Raw genomic sequence first — 20,304 nt, forward strand, 5'->3', positions numbered from 1 at the left:
TCAGCCCTTGGGGCTCTTTATTGAAACAACTCACAGCACAGTATTTCAGACAGACAGTGTTGGCCAGCCACATCCCAGGAGGCCAAGAAATCAAGGTCCCGGCATCCTTCCCTGCCCTCCTGGGGAAAATTCCTCCATGAAGGCAACCAGACCTGAGCGGCGCCGGGCTGGAGAGTGGGTGGTCCATACACAGAGGTAATAAGAGCACTTGGAATCGGGGGGAGGGGGTGTCCCTCAGCACCGCCCTAGGCTGGGGGCCCCCAGTGTCCCATAGTCGTTACATCCATGATCGGAGCATCACACCCTCAGCTGCTTTTGTGAGCTCGCTCTTCCACGTAGAGCTGCATCTAGTGGACAGGAATAAACCGCCAAGGTCAGGAGCACAGCCAGGGCACGTCCTCAGGAGGGCCGATAAGCCCCAGGCAGACAGATCCCTGCCAGCGGTGGGGCAGTGTGGCACAGCCACGGGTTAAGGGAAAGGGAGTTTGGAGCCTTACGCCAGGCATTCCCTGGTCATCTCCTCCGAGCCTTGAGCCATTAGCCTCAGCGTACCGTCTGTAAAGCTCCCCGGGTCCCCATGCAGCTCACCTTTAAAATGTCTGATGTCATCGTTTTTAGCGGTATCAGCCGGGGATCATGCATGTGGACGTCCTGCTCATCTGCCAGGATCCAGGGAAAGTCCTAGGGTGGGGACCAAGGGAAGCGGGTGGAAGGGGGCTGGGCCGTGGCCTGTCCTCACTTTGCTACCCACTCCCTCTCCAGCGCCGGGGTCCCCAGACTTCAGGGAACACCAGAGTTGCTAGGGAGCTACCAGCATTGCAGACTCCCGGCTTCCTCCACCCGAGAGGCCGAGCCCATGGATCCGAGCTGGCTGGGGCACCCAGGTGATTTAACGAGCCCCAGGCACCATTTCAGAAACTGGTGGGTGAAGACCCCCCCCCCCCCGCCCTCTCTTGAGAGCCACCACTGAGCTGGCAGTCCCAGGACATGGCCCCACCCTCCTCTCAGTACTGGGTGCCCAGGCCGAGTAACGACCAGCATTCGGCCACACAGTTAACACACAACAAAAACCTGCCGCGTGCCAGGCACCGCCACCAACAATGTTGAGGGTGCGCCAACAGCAACACCCCGGCCCACTCAGAACTGTGGCATCTTGCTTTCAAAGCCTCCCGGCTGTCTCCCTGCCCTCCCTCCCAGACGGGTCTCCTCTCACCTTGATGACCTGAATCTTCTCCATGTTGCGGGTAGCAGCTTCTCTCGTGTGCACTAAGACTGTGAAGGTACAGCCTAAAGAAGCAAGAGTCCGGTCAAGGCTGGGCCACGTCACGCCTGCCACTGGGCACAGTCTCTTCCCCGCTCCCAGGCTGGCTCAGCAGCCCCCCCAGGGGAGAAGAGTGTAAACCAAGTGCTAAGACAAGACACAGTCAATAGGGAGACTGAACCCCGGTGGAGTCCATCAGGGTAGCTTCCTGGAGGAGGTGGACTTTCAGAGAGGTTCTAAAATGCAAGAAGGAAGAGAGGTGGCTTGATACAGCAAAGTAGGGACCGGAGAATGCAGCCCGAGCCAAGGTAGCCATGGAAAGGCCTGAGGACAGTGGGGTGGGGGCGAGCACACCTGGGGGGTTGTGGTCCAGGACAGCATCACACACACTGATCTTCAGGATGAAGGCTCGGAGCAGCTGCTCCACATGAGACAGCAGGGAATCTGAGCTGGAAGGAGAAGAGGAGGGGCTCCCGTCACACTGGCGGCCCTTCCCACCAGCAGGCAACCAACCCTGGAAACAGACCTGGGGGTCCAGGGGCCCTCTCTGCTTCTGACTGTGTTGGCTTTGGAGGGCTTGGCCACCTATCCTATCTATGCAGTTAAAGCCATCTGGAGAGTTTAAAACCAATGCTGAATGTGGCGCCTGGGTGACTCGGTTAAGCGTCGGAACCAGTCGTGATCTCACGGTTTGTGAGTTCGAGCCCCGCCCCGGGCTCCGCGCTGACAGTGCAGAGCCTGCTTGGGATTCTCTCTCCCTCTCTCTCTGCCCCTCCACCTCTCTCTCTCTCTCTCTCTCTCTCTCTCTCTCTCTCTCTCTCTCTCTCTCTCTCTCAAAATAATAAATAAATAAACTTAAAAAAAAATGCTGAGTCCCATGCTGAGTCCCATCCCAAACTAAGTCCAAATGGGGCACTGTGAGCCCCCACAGGTGGTTATAATGTGCAGCCAGGTCTGAGAACAAGGACACAGCCCAAGCCTCTTCATACCCCAGGACACCAAGCCAGGAAGGGAAAGGGCTTGCCCGAGGCCACACAGCAAGTGGGAACAGATAACAGTGCCCTGACCTCACCAGGAAACCAGCAGCTGACCAGCCAACACGCTTGCCCAAGGTCAACTTCTGGCTGACTATGGGCTGGACACTCGACTAGGAAGTCAGAAAACTGGGTCTGGTCCCGGCTCTGCCACCATTTGGGTGACCCTGAGTGGTTCATGTCATCTCTCTGGTCCTTGGTTTCTCCGTCCATAAAAGGAGGTTGGGAATAGCCATTCAGCAAAGCGATGGTTTGCCAAGTGTGGACCTCACAGAGGTTACATGAAGACCACAGGGCGGCCAGCCGCGTTAGGATAGCGTTCCTTGCCATTCTCCTCTTTACCGAGCTTCCTGGAGGAGGTGGGCTTTCAGAGGGGTTCTAAAAGGCAGGAAGGGAGAGAGGTGGCTTGGTGCAGCCAAGTAGGGACCTCAGAACACGGGCCAAGCTGAGGTATTCAGGGGCTGCCCTAAAGGGGTGAGTATGGGGGTGATTTCTAGGGACCTCATACCAGCCAGCTAGCTAAGAGTCCGGGGAGAGGCGGCTTACCTAATGGACAGCAGCGGAGGCTGGGTGATTTCAAAGACGAATTTCTCCACTGGGCGGTGCTCTTTGTCCAAAATTACCACCACCACTTTCTCGACATCGTTCTGCAAGGACAGGAATCCCCTAGTCCAGGACTAGGTAGCCCACCCACCACCACCACCACCTCCCTCCCTGCCCAAGGAAGGACGGCAAGGGCACAGCCCTTCTCAGCTTCTAGGCTGAGGGTCCCTGGGCTTTGAGAATTTCAAGTAGGCATCGCTGACATGAGCGGTACAGGCTGGGAGGGGAGAGAGTGTCCGGGCCCCATGGCGGTTCCAGGACATCTCAGAGAGCGGGACAAGATAAAAGGAGGAAACCCTCAGGGGGCAAGCCCAGACAGAACTTGGGGGCAGGGAGAGAAACAGAAGTGAGAAGAACCCAGAACCCTCTGGGGCAGGCTCCACTTGACCAACTCCACAAAACAGGGCTCCCGGGCCCAGCATACCCTGAATGTGGCCCACGTGCCCTGAGGTCTATCCTGGGGCAGGGGTGGTCTCCAGGGAACAGGAGACATGCTTTGGGGTATAGAGTCATAGGGACCCCGCACGGTCCCAGCATCACCCTGTCCTGGAGCACTGGAGGAACAGACGGGGCGTGAAGTAGGCTAGAGCCTGGTGTCCTCACCTTCTCCAGCAGTGGCTTGACACAGTGCAGGGTGTCCTGGATATATTGGTTCAGCTCCGGGTGGCAGGACATCTGCACACAACCGCACGATGGCTGGTGAGGCCCAAAGCACCAGTGGGGAAACCACCCAACACCCCTACCTCCAGGAGCCCAGGGAGAGAGGCCAGCAACTCCCTAGAGCTCCCTACCCAAGAGACTGACTTCCCATCATGGGGCTGAGAACTGCGAATTATCCACACAGAACGTAGAAGAATTCAGTCTCAACATTAGCACTTAATATAGCATCAGGGGTTTCTAAAGTGGGGTCTGCGGGCTCCTCTAGAGGCTGAGAAGTCCCTAAATTGTGTGTATTTGGTCATACAGGCATTTTTCCCAGAGAAGGGATCCAAACTTTTAATCAATTTTCAAAAATTGAGCATCTGGGACTAAGAGCTATGTGGCCTCAGGTAAATCACTTAACTTCTCTGAGCTTTAATTACTTCATCTGTGAATGGTCTCGCAAAGAAAAAATGATGAGTAGTGAGATAATCCCGTACAACACAGAGGGTGCACAGTAAATGCCATTCTTTTTCCTTTTCCTCGTATATCCTTCAAGCTTCCACCACGTTTCAGTATTGGGTCATTCATTTATTCTAATGTTTACTGAGTGCCTTCTAAGGGCCGGCACTTCTACAGACTGGGGACAGGGTAGCATTTGTTTACTGCTTTTGTCTGCCTTTTAACCTAAAACAACCCCTTACAATGAGGGCAGAGAGCAGGGGTACCTGAGGTTTACAGGGATCCCCTCCCCAAACCAATCATTCGCCAGTCCCAGGAGCTCTTTAAAATACAACCATGCCCCAGGGGCAACTCTAACCCGAGAGTCTGGTCCCTAACTTGGGGCAAGGGGAACTCCCAGTTCAGAGGGATGGAAAGAAAAGTCCCTGCAGTTGTGGCTGGAAACTGAACGGCAAGGCCAGGCCGCTGGGGGGTGAGGGGGCTCAGCCTGAAAGCGGAGGAAGAGTTCAAAAATCCAACCTCTACCCACCTTGAAGTTCGGGGATGACCAGAGGTGGGGGCTCACCTGGACAGGCACGTTGTACTTCTTACGCTTCTGGAAGATGCCCACCGGGTAGACCTCGCGCACGTAGAGAATGAGATGCACGGCCACCTCCAGGAACTCGCAGAGGACGTCGGCCACCACTGTGAAGGGGCTGAAGCCGGTGAGCTTGGGAAGCCCGCCGGCCCAGGCCCTCCCTCACCCCCCACCCTGGGTCCGCAAGTCCAGCCTCCCTACCTTGACCAAAGTTGAGGTCCTGTCGCGTGAGTGTGGTCATCCTTACCGCCACCTAGAGGGTGGGGCAGGAGGGGGGCTGGTTCTAACGGATCAGACTGCCGCAGGGTGCGCTTGCCTCCACCCCCTCTCCCCTCCGTCTGGGGGAATCGGGGGCAGGACGTCCCCCTTCACACAGAATCTGGGCAGCTAGAAGGGACCTCCCACGCTGGCGTCATAGCTCGGGGACATTAGCTGCGCCCCGATCAGCTCTGTCTACTGGCCCCCCGCCCTGCTGTCTCTGGGGCGGGGGGTGGGGGGGTGCGGTAGGAAAGGCCAGAGCTGTGCTCGCAAAAAGGGCACGGCCGCAGAGGGAACGGCGGGTTGCCTAGGCCCGCGGGCGCAAAGCCGGACACGCTGAGAACCAAACCGGGCGGGAATAAGACGCCGCCCTCCGCCTGGCCGGAAACCTCCTCGGAGGGAACCCCGCCCCTCTCCCCTCCCCCGGTGCGGGGAACCACCGACCCGACCACTCGCGCCTCCCGCTCAACCAGCGGCCTGGACTCGGCTCCGAGACTTCCGCGGCGCTCGGGAAGGTCCTAGCGACCGCCTCCGGCCACGCCCACTTCCCCGCGCAGCCAACCTGGAGGCGGGAGGGAGCGGCAGCCGGAGGGGCGGGGCTTGGGAGGGGGCGGGGCCCGGCCTCGCCGCCCGGGATCCCAAGGCGGGAGACGCGGAGCCTGCGCGGCACCGCCTCCCTTAGGCTCGGGGTCGGCGCGAGAAAAGACCCCTTCGCTCTCCACGTCAGGTCGCCACGTATTTTGCTCCCCAGGGCGTTTGTCTCGCGTTGGGAGGGAGCGGATAGGTGTTGCTGGTGAGGAACAGGTGGAGGGTACAGCTGGGGACTTAAGACAGCGACATCTACTGCTAACTGCAGAGTCACCATCCCCGGACCTCAGCTGCCCAACCGAAAGCGAATCCGCCGGCTCCGGGGCGGGGACGTCCTCACTCCCGCCCTCACCCAGAAACTAAATGCAGCTTGGGTTTACCTCCCAAGAAGATAAAACCTCCCGGGCCCGGGCATCATAGTGGTAGCTGCCCTTTATAGGGACCCAGCCGTGTGCCAGGCACCGGGCTAAGTGTGCCTGTGGATTATCCCACTAAATCCTCAAAACAGTTCCGTAAGACAGTTACTGTGATTGTCCGCATTTTATAGAGGAGCCAAACGAGGTTCAGAAGGGTGAAGTAACCTTCCCGAATCACACATCTATTGAGGGAGGGGACGCGCGGAGTTGTCTTGGCCCACTACATTTTACAGTTCTGGAATCCCCTAGAGACATGCCCTCTGGAACCGCTGAGAGGCCCCCTGGGAGATAATAATATTAACATTAAAATAATCACTAACTTGAATTGAACACTAACTCGCTGTCGAGCACTGATTTCTTTAATTCCCTCCTTAACCCTAGGAGCTAAGCCCCCGTTTTACAGCCCCACTTTATAGATGGCAAACAGGCTCAGAGATGCTCCCTACTTTGCCCAAATCACACAGTTGGAATACAAACCCAGTTCTGACTTCTAACCTGATTCCAGGGCTTCAACTTATTTTCAGCCCCTTTATTTTACAGGTGGGAAAACTAGGGTCAGAGAAGTTGCAGCACAGTTACAGGCAACAAATCAGGACCAGAAGCCTGGGGACCTTGACTCTGACCTCTAGGGACAGAAGAGCTTGTTAGGAGTCACACCCAGCTGTGGGTACCCAGATCTAGCCAGGAATGTTTATCAATTACAGGTCGCTATTGGAGATCTGCACCCGTTTTCACTCCAGATGCCTTCAAACCTGCACTTGCCCACTTCTGATGGGGCGGGGATAAGGAAGAGAATAAGGGACTTGGCCCATTAAGCCAGGAATACCAGCAAAGCATTTCTCAAAGCAATCCTGGGAAATCTGCATCAGAATCCCTGGGGAGCCCATTAAACTCCTGGAACCCAGGCCTCTCTGACCTACTGGACCAGTCTGGGTGCAAAGCAGGGTATGGGCCCTTTAACAAGTTCCCCAGGGACCCTGATGCCCCAAAACATACGGGAATTGCCACGGTAGTTTGGGCTGTTCCCAAAGAAAGTCTGCATTTCATACCATTTCCACATTTAACCCAAAGGGATAAGATGGTTTATTTCAGGAATTGACGCACTCGGTGGCACATTTTGGGCATGGCAGCCCTTCTCAAGACTTGGGGACACTGCCCATATCATGCCATGAAGGAGACAACTGTTTCCACACAGAGCCAGTTAAGCAGCTCACTGGCTTGTAAACAGGGTCCCCTGGCTCCTTGAGATTTAATCATTATGGATACTTTGGCCCTGGAGAAAGCAAGAGTCCTTCTTTGCCCCTCTCTGGAGGCTGTTCAAGCAGTTTGTCCATTAGTGACAGGAAGTGGCAGTCTTAGGGGGGCAATTTCTTGTAAAGGGTTTCTTGGGATTGGATCCTGGGCTGGGAAACTCAAGAGTCTAGCTGCTTCCATGGGATGGCCTCCAGAGTACAATGTGAGCGACACGAGGACTCATGCCAGGCTCCCAGCCTTAGCCCCCTGCCCTGAGAAGACAAAGCACAAGCCACCTGTAGGTCCCCTGACACACAGAGCTAAAGGAACTTCAGAGACACCTTGGCAGACATACAACCCAACACTCAACATTCTTCAAATGCAGAAAGCGAGGTCCCAAGAGCTTTTGACACTGGGGTACCTGCCTTGTCAACTAGAAACCCATGGACAAAATGCCTACATTTGGGGCTTTGGATTCAGAGTCAGCCACAAGCAGAGGAATGCAGGCTGGGAGACAGGTGAGGAGGGACTCAAACTGATCTGACCCCTAACCCCAAAAAGGCCTCTATCTCCTCATTTTTGAAATGAACAGGCTGGACAGATGTTCCCTGAACCTCTGATGGCCTTGGGTTCCACGGGGGCCAAGAAGCTGGAGAGGGGGCAGGGGAGCTCTAAGAAGACATCTGCCATTTTTATCCATAGGGCTCTGTGGCATCTGGGTTTCTAGATCTTGAGCACATCAGCATGATGGATAGTCTTGGGACCAAGATTACATTATGGGGTTAATTTATTACATTTTTGAATACCCATTTGCTGGGAGACTGTTTTTCCAAGTTATTTGCATATTTTTCACCATAATAACAATATGTAGGAGGGCATCCGGGAGGAAAAGGATGGATGTTTAGGAGGAGAGAGGGCTTATTTGCCAACTGGAACAGGTCCCTGAGGGTCTGCAATGAGGACAGAAAGAAAATCACTGCCAAGAGACATTTAAATTGAAACTAAGAGAAAGCAAGATGTAAGAAAGTCTTGCAAAGACCAAGGCCTGCGTGGGCAAAGGAGGATCCCTGGAGTTCACTGAACAAATATGCAACAAGTGAACAGAGTAAAACAATAGGCAATGAAGTATCCAGCCCCTTAAGATGCTGCCAAGGTCCCCTCATACCCACTAGGCGGATCACATGACAGATCATTTATCCCATCCCTGCCTAAGGTTCCTAAGACACCAAACACAGGAGAGTGGGGGGAGCCATAGAGAGTGAGCCACATATAGCCTAGTAACAATCCACTGGTACCCCGATGCTCAAGGATGCAGCCGTTTGGGACACCTCCTGATCAGAGCCTCAGCCTTGTTCATTCTTTTGGTCCAGCCCCTCACCCAGTGCCTGGCCCAATCCAGGTTCTCGATGAGTGCAAGTAAATGAATTAATGAAAGAAAGAACAGATGAAATGACGGCGGACAGTGGCTCGTTGCCATTTGCCTGACTTGAATCCTAACTTATTCTGAATGAGAACAAAGGCCTCTGATTTCAGTGCTCGAGCTACAGGTAGCGGTGTGCAAAGAGCTGTTTTCAAAAATGAAACAAGAGCTGGGGAATGCTCACTATGTACCCCCTGCACCCACCGGGCTGCTCGCGCCTCTAACGTACTGTCTTTCCCCACCACTGCTCCTTAACCAGCTGTGAGTCCCCTCCCTCTCGGAATCTCAGGTTCCTCACCTGGAAAATGGGATCGTGGGAGCACCAATTCCATAGGGTTGGGGGAGGGGGGGGAAACAAGTGAGATGGTTGTAAAAATATAAAGTGCACAGGGGCGCCTAGGTGGTTCAGTCGGTTAAGCATCCAACTCCTGGTTTGGGCTCAGGTCATGATCTCACAGATTCACGGGTTCAAGCCCTGCATCATCAGGCTCTGCGCTGGTAGTGCAGAGCCTGCTTGGGATTCTCTCTCTCTCTCCCTCTCTCTCTGCCCCTCTCCCACTTTTGCTATCTCTGTCTCTCTCAAAATAAATAAATAAACATATATATATATCTATATATATGTACATATATATGGCACATGGGTGGCTCCATGGGTTAAGCGTCTGACACTTCGGCTCAGGTCATGATCTCACGGTTCGTGGATTCAAGCCCAGGGCCAGGCTCTGTGCTGGCAGCTCAGAGCCTGGAGCCTGATTCAGATCCTGTGTCTCCCTCTCTCTCTTTTCCCCTCCCCCACTCACTCTCTGTCTCTGTCTCTCAAAAATGAATAAACATTACAATTTTTTAATAAAAAATAAAATTATATATATAACTATATGTTAATTAATATATTAATTTTATGTAATTATATATATATAAAGTGCACAATGCCTGGCATATAAATGCACAATTCGTGCTATTATGGCAATGATATTAACATCTGCACACACTGTCTAAGCCCCTAGAACAAACACTCTGGACAAGCCACCATGCTTTTCAAAACCCCATCTAAAACATTCTCAACTGCACCCCCTCCCCATCTCCATTTCCCAAGGCAGTCCCCAGGAGGTGCCCTAAGGAAGGACCTGTATCCCCCCCGCCAGAGATGCCTAAAGGCAAGGGAATGTGGCCCACACTCAGCTCCTCCCCTCCCTCACCTGGACTTCTGGCGTGAGGCGTGACCTATACAGCTCCCCAGATCCACGGCCGACCTCAGACCCAAGCCAGGGCCCTGACCTTAGGCCAGCAGCACTGGGCACTTCCAACACCTCAGCCAGGGCAGAGCCCATACATGCCATTCCCTCCCCAGTGTTTTGCTGACCTCCCCCCCCCCCAATGTTGCTGACCCCTTTTTGGTCAGGAGGATCTTACAAATCATCTCTTCTTAAGCTTAGAGCTTCCACCCATAGACATGGAACGTCTTCCACAATTTCAGGGGTTCCCGGGCTCTCTGAAGTCATCCCAGACCACACAGTAAGAACCCTTGATCCAACTTGACTACTCCTTTAAAAATAATAACTGCTTTATTGAGATGTATTTCACAAACCATAAAGTTCACCCTTTAAAACATGCAATTTAGTGGTTTTTAATGCGCTGTGCGTCAATCACCACCATCTAATTCCAAAACATTGTCGTGACTCCAAAAAGAAAAACCCCGTCTCCCCTTCCCCCAGCCCCAGGCAACCACTAGTCTACTTCCTGTCTCTATGGGCTTGCCTATCTTGAACATGCCATATAAATCATACAACATGTGGCCTTTCACGTCTGGCTTGTTTCACTGGGCATAGTGTTTTCAAGATTCACCCACATTGTGGCATGTCTTGGTACTTCGTCCCTAAAGCCCAAGTCAGGTCATGTCTCGTCTCTGCTCAGAACACAGTCCATCCTAGTGCCCATCAGGCTGATACTATTACATAACAATAGCAGGTCATTTTTCTAGAGTGTTTCCCATGGGGCCAGGATCTTAGGAACGCTATCTCCTTGCATCCAACAGAATCCTTGAACCCTAAGAGTTGGGGATGATGAGCTCAGAGCGGTTAGGCGACTGCCCCAGGTGACCCGGAATGGCATCAGCAGATGAGCCCAGGTATCTGGCCTGACCCAAGAACGGAGCTCCTTAAACCTCTGAACCATAACTGCCACACTCTGGAGGAAGAGGAAAACAATCGAAATGGAAGCCGCTGGGCGAGCTCTGGGCTCCAGGCGAGACTCGCGATTCACGCGCGCCCGGGTCCTGCCCAACAGCTCTTTGATCTTGGCAGTGCCTGTGGCCCCTCTGACCCCGTTGTGAGTTATGGGGGCCGCGGGACTCATAACACAGCATTCCCGGACTCCCAGGGTCTTTAGGACACGGCGCCCCGCGCGGTGATGGATGAGCCGGCCCTGGGGGCTGGCTTTGTCCCAGCTGGGCCGGGCTACGGGAACACCACCAGGACTTTGGACGGGGCGTGGCGAGAGGAAGACCGTGTGTGTGTGTGTGTGTGTGTGTGTGTGTGTGTGCGCGCGCGCGCGTGTTGGGTAGGAGGATTGTATCTCTCCCTTCCCTCTCAGGGTGTGTACCGGGGGAGACACACTAGTGCGGCCGTCAAGGCCCGGGATTCTCACCTGGTAACGGTTTGAAGACCGCCTATACCCCCCACAACCAAGAGCGACCTCTCCAGAACCCCGCCCCCTGCTCCGCGCACTTTCCGAGGCTACAAAGGCTCCGCGGTGCCCCGTCCCGCCTCCCTCGCACCGGGCATTTCTTCCGTCCCATTTGACAGCCAGGGCGGAATAATCCTTTTGGGGACTGGCCGGCCCCTGCCCGGCCAGACGCGGCCGCAGCTGAGCGCTCAGCTCCGATCCATTGTTGGGTCCGCCGGGGACCCCCTGCCGCGGCCCTTTGTCGCCCGCTCCCGGCAGGGCCGCTCCAGATGCGCCACCGCTGCCCGCGCCCCGCCCGTCCCACGCGCTCCGGGCAGTACCGAGGCGGCTCTTACGCACCGGGAGGAGTGGACTCGCCTCGCCCCGTGCCCGCTCGGCCGCCCGGCTGCGCCCGCCTTTGTCTGCCTCCTTTGTCTGCCCCGCGCCCTCGCGGCGACGGCGGCTAGGCCTCTGGGGAGCTGGCCCGGAACGCCAAGTGCAGCTGGCGAGGGCGCGCCGGCCGGGAGCGCGCAGGGCCCAGCCGGGCCGGGGGCTGCCCCTCAGCCGGGGGCGGCCGGGCCAACTCCCACCGCCCCTCCCCCGCCTCCTCCCAGCGCGCCCGCCCCTTCCCGCGCGCCGGCCCCCTCCCCTTCCCTCCAGCCCCTCTCAGCCTGGGCACATCCTCCAGCCGCCCGCGCACCTCTCCTCGCGGTCCCCGCTTCGCAGCTCGGCCCTCCGCTGCGCTCGGCTCCCGCAGGCGCTCGGCCCCGGGCCCCTCGGCCCCCGCCCCGCCGGCCGGACAGGTAAGGCATGGCCTTGGCCCGCCCCTGGCCCCGCCCTCCCTCCTCACCTGGTAGCGTGCCCGGACAAAGGTGGGCTACCTGGCGCGGTTAGGGGCAGGGCGCGCGGGGGACTGTGGTTGGAGGTGAGGATGCTGCTTTCCTCCCTGCCCTCGCGGCCCTCGAAGCCGTCGGTCCGTGTGTCCGCCGCCTCCGCCCCTCGCCGCGTCACCGCTGGGCTCCAGGCTCTGCTCCCGGCCCCCGCGTCCGCCCACCTTCCGCCGGACGCTTACTTTTCCACGCTCTGACACTCTGCCTCGCGCGCGCCTTGGCCGCCCTCTCTGGGTCGCGGCTTTCGCCTTCTCTTCTCCGCGCTAGCCCTTCTCCCTCTGGGACCGCGTCTCTCTTTGTCTCTCTGTCTCTGAGTCTCTGGGCGGTCTCCAGGACGCGGGAGCGGACCGGAGAATCCGCCACCATTCGAAGAAGCTTCGAAGACTCCCTGCGTCCCGGGCAGAGCTGACAGGCGTGTCCTCCTGCCCCTTTCGAGGCTGCCTGGGGGGCTAAGGTGTGTTCCGGGGGAAGGAGGCTCGGCGTGCGCCTCTGCCAGCGCCGCCGGCGGCCACGCGCCCGGGCGGTTCTGCGCCCTAGCAACCTCGACGGCCCCGCTCTGGCCCTCTTCCTCCGCTGGCTTTTTCTCCATTTGAGCACCGGGGTCTCGGCTGCCTGCGGGGTTTGAGATGCGAGGGCTCTTGGGTTTCCCGCCAAGTCTTCTTGCTTTCCTCCACTGGGGGTTCCCTCGGCCTTCGCCTCCATCGGGTCTCCTGCCCAGCGCACCTTCCCCGCTGCCCTCCTCCCAGCCGGGGGCCCGCAGGAAGTGTCCCGGTGCGGTTCAGCATCATCCCCCAGGGATCAGGCAGACAGAGGCCCTGGGAGTGATCTTGGACAAAGGAATGCATTTTCCTGAGCCTCGAAGCCCCCTTCATAAAATGGGGATAACAGCACCTACCCATAGGGATGTGTGTTGAAACAGTGAGGAGAAAAAAAAAAAAAAAAGCAGATTGGATGCCAGCACAGGACACACTTGGTGGCCATGGGTGAGGCTTCGGCCCCTGGCTGGGGTGGGGAGGAGGCTCCCCAGCAAGGGGGGGAAATGGATCCCAATTCAAGGCTTAGAGACACTGCAGGGAAACCTGAATGTTCCCTGCCCCCCCCCCCAGCGTGGCTGTCACAGTTGCAACCGCCCCCACCCATTTACAGGGTTCCTGCTGTCACAGGCACCCTCCCCTCTTCTCGCTCCTCCTCTCTGCTTGTCCTAAAAGCAGTTTTAAAAAGTCAGGGTGAATAGGGTCTCTGCTTCCAAAGTGAGATGAGTGTCGCTGTGACAATGTTGCCAACAGCTGGTCATTCATCATGAGGCGTCCATGTGACTCATTCCCAATTCTGAACCTCTATCTTGCACCGATTTCTTTTTTAATGGCACTTGCACACAAGCCATCTCCTTCCCCCTGGGGGCACTGTCTTGCTGTACCCTGGACCTGCTGTGTAATTGCCCAAACCCTCTGACCACCGGATCATCTGTGTCCTCATAACAGGGGACACCCCCCCCCCCCGGAATCCAGCAGTGGCTCAATGAGGGCCACTTCAGCAGAGGGTAACCTCCTCCCAGCCAGCACGTTCTAGGCTCCCCCGCCTAAGTTCTTGTTTTCAGCCATGGCCAGAGCTGGCACTTAGGGACTAGGGACACAGGCGCACCCCATCCAGCCTCCTGCTCGTGATCCCGCCTGGTGGACAGGCCCGGCTTTGGCAACCCAGGGCGCCCTTGCCCGCTCTGCCTCCTGGGGAAAGCCAGCTCGGCAGCCTCTGCGACCCCTCCAAAATTCGCTACTTGCCCCTCACCCACACGAAAACAACGGCGCCTCCTCCGCCCGTCCAACCTGCCCCCTCTCCCCAGCCCTAAATCCTTCAAATGGCTCCCTGTTGGCACCAAATTAACAACTCCACCTGCCACCCACAACACTCTCATTGCGTCTTTGGCTCCTCCCTCCTTCTGAAACGTCTCCTCCCCTGCCCGTATTCAGTGGGAGCCTGCCCTCCCTGCAGGCCAAGGTCAGATGTCCCCTCTTTCGGGAAGCCCTCTTGCTCCCCCCTTGCCTCCCCTTCTCGCGTGGTCTGCACTCCCCTGAGCGGGGCTGGGTCTCGTTCCGTTCGTGGTCCCAGGACACCCAGGGGGCGCTCCACGCGCACGTGTTGTACCGACTGGAACGTTTGGTCAAAGGGATGGGAGTGACCTGAATATTGCTAAGCCACAGGTTATCCTTGGGTCCCACCGTGTCCTGCCGGCCAGGCCAGGGGCAGGGGTGACCCTGAAGCAAAAGACCGTAGCTGGGGAGGTCAGAGGGGGAACAAGCCTCCTGGAAAACCCCCAGGGTACTGGGTTCTCCCTCTCCCTGGAAGATGAGGATATCTGTGCCTGATTATAGAGAGGGAAGTGATTGCCCAAGTCCTGCAGAATGGGTTTGAATTCCGGCTGATGGCTTGCTAGCTACGTGACCTGGAGGGAGTTCCTTCACTGGTCTCAGCCAGGAATTTGGTAGAGCAGAGATTTGCATCCTGGCCTCCCTGATTCTACAGCCTGGGGAGAATGGCGCTCCCTCCAGAGAGGGTCCTGGGCATATTCCCAAGGGGGGTGTTAGATGAGCATCCCTATTCTGGCTCTTTCGGAGGAGACCTGCCTCTTTTCCCACTGCAGCCCCTCTGCCCGTCTTCTGTCGGCCCTTCCTCTTGAGTGGGCCATTTGGCCAACTGAGCAGAGGCCATCTCCAGGAAGGACACAGGCCATCCCCAGGAAGGACACGGGAGGGTGGCTGAACCGTTGCCACTAGAGGCCAGGCCGCCCTCACCACCAGCAGGTCCCAGCTTTGACAGCTGTCCATACACAACACCGTGGTCCGGCATTGACCATCTGGTACACGTCACTGGATGGGTGTGGGGGGGGGGTCCAAGGGATAAGGCCCCTCCCAGAATCTAGAGCAGTTGAGATGAAGTCATTGTAGAAACTACAAGTTCTTAGAGGCTCTCTCTGTGCCGGGCTCTGTGTTACGGCCTCCAGTACGGGAGGTCCTGGACAGTTACAGCGTCTACACTGAGGGTCACTGAGGGTAACATGAGGAGTGGTCAGAGACCCTGCCTTTGACAGTACAGGCACGGTTGCCTCTCAGACAACCATGAGATCAAGTCCCAGCCCTACCACTCCCTCTGCGGTGTAACCTTGGGCAAATCCCTCCAAATTTGGCCCCATGTTGAGTCATTTTTGCCCACTTCAAAGGGCTAAATTAGATAATGCACCTGATGCTCTAGGCCCAGATTAGTAAATGGCCAATAAATGATACTCAGACAACCTGGGACTGACGCCCAGAGAGGTTAATTGACTTGCTCGGGGTCACTCAGCTATTAAGCGCTCGGAGCCAGGATTCATCCCCAGGCTTGTCTGACACCAGGTGTCTTTCTGCCCCACGCTGGCCTGTGCCAGAGCCAACAGCGGGCATTTTTGTCACTTGATGATTAAGTGATGGGTCTGACCAAAAGCAAGTGGTGTTAAATTGTCTGGGTCCCGAGATAATGAAGTTTGGGGAAGGGGAGGGCGGGCGGAGGATTGTTTGGGGAGCGGGGAGAGGAGTGGCTACCTATAATGTAGCAGGAGGCAGGACGCTGGCTCAGGAGGTGGACGCGGGACACTGGGAGAGAAAAGCCCAAGGCCGGGAGCCTCTGGGTGGGTGGGCGGGGGCTCTGAGGCGGCCCCCAACTCCACACCCCTATGTAGGTTTTTTGAGGTGTGAGGCCTTGGGGGGGCTGCGAATTCCCAAGGCTACTGTTGGAAACAATAAAAGCAGATGGTCCCGCCCCTGCGGGGAAGCCAAACCTCATTTACCAAGACAATGGTCCTCTCCAGGCTGGCCTGGGCCTGTCCTGTCCCACCCCACAGGAAACCATCGATCACCCCACTGAGGACTGAGGACATGGCCACCTGCGCTTGCCCCCCCCCCCCCCCCGACCCACACAGGCACAGACGCACAAATGCTTCCAGGACCAACCCCTCTCCCCCACTCCACCCACCACCCACTCTCTCTCTTTTTATAAAAGAGCCCCATTATAACAAGGGCTACTGCTGATCCCGCCCGGACTGGGTTCTGCTCACTTTATATACGTTTACTTCTCCTCCTCCACAACCCCTGGCATTTTACAGACGAAACCGAGGCTCAGAGAGGTTCAATGACTTGCCCAAGGTCACACAGCTCTTCCCACCTGCTCCACGGGGCTCTCCCATGGCTCAGCTTGATGGATTTGGGCCGACACCTGTTTGAATCAGCACTAGCTTGTGCCTCGAGCTTTCATTGGACCTCCGACCTCTCCAGCAGGTCAGAGTGGGGACACCTGGAGGGCAGGCACTATGTCTTTGCCTGCAGATTAGAAGCCCCTTCCAGCAAAGGGTATGTTTTCCCCCACGTTATGGGAATTCCCAAGGCCAGAGGTATGTCTCTCCTATCGGGAACCTCTCAGGGCAGCAAATGAATCTACCTCTTGATTTCTTTGTTTAAGGTTTGTTTGGTTTTGTGCACACGTGAGTGGGGAAGGGGCGGAGAGAGCGCGGGGACAGAGGACCCGAAGCGGGCTCTGCGCTGACAGCAGCCGAGCCGGGCTTGAACTCGTGAACTATGAGATCGTGACCTGAGCCGAAGTCGGACGCTCAACCCACGGAGCCCCCCAGGCGCCCCTGAGTCTATCTCTTCAGACTGCAGGCTTCCTTGGGGCAGGAGTCGCTTTCCTTGTTTAGACTGAGAGCTCCCCGTGGGCAGGAGGGGTGTCTCTCTTCTCCGTCTGGGAGTCCTCCCTAGATCCTAGCCCTCCAAGGCAAGCCGTGGATCTCCCCTGTGACACTGGGAACCCCCTAGGGCCAGGGTTAGTATCCCCATTTGGACTGGCAGTTTCCCAAGCAGAGACGAAGCTCTCTTCCTTGAGACTGGAGCGGGCTCCTTTACGTGACCTCCAGGTCCTGCACCCAGAGGGGCTCAGCCGGTGGTGACCGCCTGGTGTCGTTCTCCCCTACAGTCTCCACTGCAAAGCAGCAGCCGGTGCTTCCCCACCCCCCCCTCCTCCCACCGCTTCCCTCAAGATAGAGTCCTCTGCAGGAGGCTGGGTTGGCTCAAAGGCCTGTGGAAGGGTAGGTGGGGCTCTGGTTGTTCTGTGTCCTCTTCCTGTTGGACAGGGAGAGGGGTGGGGACTAGATCAGGACTGTCAAGGCCCAAGTAGGCACCTCGCCCCCACCCCCCCAACCCGCGGGCTGGGAGTGGGTGAGAGCTCTTTATATATTAAGGAGCTAATCTCTTGTCTGCTGGATAGGTTGTAAAAAGAGGAGCCAGTGAGCTCGTTTGCTGCCTTCTACCCCACGTACACTGCCTGGCTTCCAGGCACACCGGAAGTCCCTTCTGCCCTACACGCGGCACGAAGAAATACTGATTTCCTAAATAATCCTATCTCAAGACAGCCTGATGAACCCATTTCGCAGACAGGAACGTCATGACTCCCGAGGAGTTCTGATGGTGGGAACAGCTAGAGGGACAAAGTCTATTTCCGAACTGCCTTGAGAAAAGCCCACCCACCTGCCCCTCCCCCACTCTCATCTACACTAGGACTATTTTGATTGAACCAGCAAAATCACTCATTCTCCAGCCCCGGGGGAGTCAGGTCCCTCTAACGAAGACAGGAATCTGCTCCCAGGGGGCCAGGAGCTCTAAGACCCGCCCCCCCCCCCCCCCCCGCTGGAGCCCCACTGTTCAAAGACAGAAGGAGGGGCACGCCTAGGTAGCTCAGTTGGTGAAGGAAGCATCCGACTTCGGCTCAGGTCATGATCTCACGCTTGGTGAGTTCGAGCCCCAATTCTGGCTCGGTGCTGTCAGCGCAGAGCCTGCTTGGGATCCTCTGTCCCCCGCTCTCTCTGCCCCTCCCCAGCTTGTTCTCTCTCTCTCTTGAAGTTTATTTATTTTGAGAGAGAGGAAGGCCTGGGGATGGCCACCTCCATTCTCCACTTCTAGCCGTTCCAGAAAGTGTCCAGCCTCCTGGGTGAGGACGAGGCACCAGAGGGAGGAGTCAGGCAGATCCGTTCTAAGTTAGGACATTCCTAAAATCTTCGTGGACACATGGGAACGTAAAACCAGAGATGATTCCTGCATTGAGAAAAATCCGTCCTAAGCACTGCTGAATCGGGGTTCTAGGCCTACAATTGCTGCCCCAGGGCTCCCAGGCTCGGGGTGTCAAGGGCTGGGCGTGAGGGAGAGCTCTTTATACATTAAGGAGCTAATCCCTTGTCTTCTGGATAGGTTGTAAAAATGTCCACTGAAGAGTTTTAAGCCGTAGAGCCAGTCATCAGATTTGTTCTTTTTTTTTTTTTTTTAGGTTTATTTATTTATTTTGAAAGAGAAAAAGTGGGGAAGGGACAGAGAGAGAGAGGGAGGGAGGGAGAGAGAGAGAGAGAGAGAGAGAGAGAGAGAGAATCCCTAGGAGGCTCCCCACCACCAGCCCAGAGCCCGACTTGGGATTCGAACCCACAAACCACAAGATCATGACCTGAGCCAAAGTCAGACGCTCTACCAACTGAGCCACCCAGGCGCCCCCAGATTTGTTCTTCTGACCACAAAACAGAGAATGTTTTGGTGCAAAGCAGGAGCAGAGGCAGAAGGGCAGCATGGGAAGCTGTTCCAGTCACCCAAAACACGGCAGGGAACATGGCCAGGGTTTTGTGGCGAGCGGGCACCCACACAGAGGCCGGGCCTGCCCGAGGCTGCTGCTCAGAAGAACAGGATCCAGCCCTTAGTGCCCAGGATCCGGGCCATGTCCCCGTGAGCCTGAGGGCTCATCACCGAAGCCTGAGAACAGAGAGAGTGAGCCCAAGGGTAAGGGAGTCTGTTTGGGGTGACTTCAGCATGTCCCTTCCCAGCTGGGTTCTCTCGAGGAAGGAAGATCTCAGAGATGTTTCTCGGCCTCTCAGGGGTCAGAGGTCCTTTCCTGCTCAGGTTTAGCGGTGGGTGGTTGCCTGCAAGTTTCTCATGAGCTGGAGAGGGTTAGGGTGTTTCCATGAAAAGGGTCATTTCAAGACCCAAGCTGTGGCCAGAGGAATAGCAGGAATTAAGACACCTCCCTGTCCAGCCCCCACCCCCAGCACCTTGCATTCTTTTCTGCAGAAGTCTAAAAAGATAGAAATGCCGCGATCGTCCCAAAGAGACCCTGTACTGGTCTCAAGGTGCCCATCCCAGAAGCCCTGTGGGTTAGGGTCTCACTGGTGCCCAAGGGGTCAGCCACCTTTAGAGAAATGGACAGAGCGCAGCAGGCCTTCTCCAAGAGCGAGGGAGAGGGAGGGCCAGCCCTGGCATGGGGTTGTTAATCATATAATTGTGTTTTACCTTTTAGCATTTACCAGTAGATCCTCTGAATTCATGCCCCTAGCCCCTGGGGGCTTACTCGAATCCTAGAGGATATTACCCGGCACCCCTCCCCCACAGGGGGGCTGTCAGACAGATGGAGAAGGCTTGTCACTCTAGGTCATAAATTCCCAGGCTCCCTGGGCGGACAAGGTCCTTGAGGCCACCCCACCTGCGGATACGGTGGTCTTCTTCCCCCGCTCCCCTCACCCCAACTTTTTTGAGCAGTGCACATCATTTCCCATGAAATCTGATCCCTAATCCTAATACATAAAACCAATAAAGGCAGCCTTTTACGAACAGAGCACCCCACATCCCCACCAATAATCTCTTCCCCGAATCAAAATCTTCTCCATCTTATGCAGACACACCTTCAAGCCTCACTTGCAGCCAGACTCTCTTCAGCCTCCTGCAGAGACGTGCCAGGGGACCAACCATCGTTGCCCCCGATTTACCATATTGCCTTAAAGTAAATCAGCAAGAAAAAAGAACTCGTTCTCAGTGACATGAAAGCATGCAGTGGATGTTGGTTGCACTGGTCTGTGGGAGACGGGGCCTCTAACCGGCTTTGGCCGGTCATGTCCAGAAAACTCTGGAACGCGTACATAAGTAGTTGTGAATGGCAACAATTCTTTTATTATTTTTTTTCCCTTCAAAGTTGATTTATTTTGAGAGGGGTGGGGGAGGGGCAGAGAGAGAGAGAGAGAGAGAGAGAGAGAGAGAGAGAATCCCAAGCAGGCTCCCCACTTCACGGGGCTCAAACCCACAAACCTTGAGATCATGACCTGAGCCGAAAGCAAGGGTCGGATTCTTAACTGACCAGGCCACCTGGGCGCCCCCATAACGGTTCTTTTCAACTGCTCACCTTGAGCCCCTGGAACACTCTTCGGTGACCCAGGAG

The 20,304-nt window shown here is 56.3% G+C and overlaps 2 protein-coding genes and 1 non-coding gene across 4 annotated transcripts in view; 1 reads left to right on the forward strand and 2 right to left on the reverse strand.

Moving 5' to 3' along the window:
- Positions 1-12,116, reverse strand: MAD2L2 (mitotic arrest deficient 2 like 2). Of its 2 annotated transcripts, none has more exons than XM_019836159.3 (9): positions 12,003-12,116; positions 4,778-4,829; positions 4,565-4,683; positions 3,502-3,573; positions 2,842-2,942; positions 1,616-1,710; positions 1,214-1,287; positions 589-681; positions 1-347 (listed from the first exon to the last, which is right to left on the reverse strand). In XM_019836159.3, exons 2-9 carry the CDS (start codon positions 4,815-4,817, stop codon positions 306-308), a joined length of 636 nt encoding a protein of 211 aa, XP_019691718.1. In that variant the 5' UTR covers positions 4,818-4,829; positions 12,003-12,116; the 3' UTR covers positions 1-305. The 2 variants fall into 2 exon arrangements, with proteins under 2 accessions (XP_019691718.1, XP_006934340.1); XM_006934278.5 differs by lacking the exon at positions 12,003-12,116 and adding an exon at positions 5,279-5,387.
- DRAXIN (dorsal inhibitory axon guidance protein) overlaps positions 11,823-20,304 on the forward strand; it is a 24,553-nt gene continuing 16,071 nt past the window's right edge. The window contains exon 1 of the mRNA XM_019836156.3: positions 11,823-11,955. The gene's annotated coding sequence lies outside the window, so the exon portion shown is untranslated. The remainder of the gene's footprint in view (positions 11,956-20,304) is intronic.
- Positions 18,510-18,594, reverse strand: TRNAQ-UUG. The gene has a single exon. It is a non-coding gene; the product is annotated as a tRNA-Gln (tRNA).

This window comes from Felis catus, chromosome C1 (genome assembly GCF_018350175.1).
Source record: "Felis catus isolate Fca126 chromosome C1, F.catus_Fca126_mat1.0, whole genome shotgun sequence".
Taxonomy (NCBI): domain Eukaryota; kingdom Metazoa; phylum Chordata; class Mammalia; order Carnivora; family Felidae; genus Felis; species Felis catus.

What these genes read in the sequence shown, in the direction of transcription:
- MAD2L2 (XM_019836159.3), bottom strand. Translation starts at nt 4,817, where the DNA reads ATGACCACACTCACGCGACAGGACCTCAACTTTGGTCAAG. An exon ending in CCTCCGCTGCTGTCCATTAG is followed by an intron (nt 1,711 to 2,841) that starts GTAAGCCGCCTC and finishes TTCTCCTTCCAG; the next exon opens with CTCAGATTCCCTGCTGTCTC. An exon ending in AGAAGATTCAGGTCATCAAG is followed by an intron (nt 682 to 1,213) that starts GTGAGAGGAGAC and finishes TCCCCACCCTAG; the next exon opens with GACTTTCCCTGGATCCTGGC.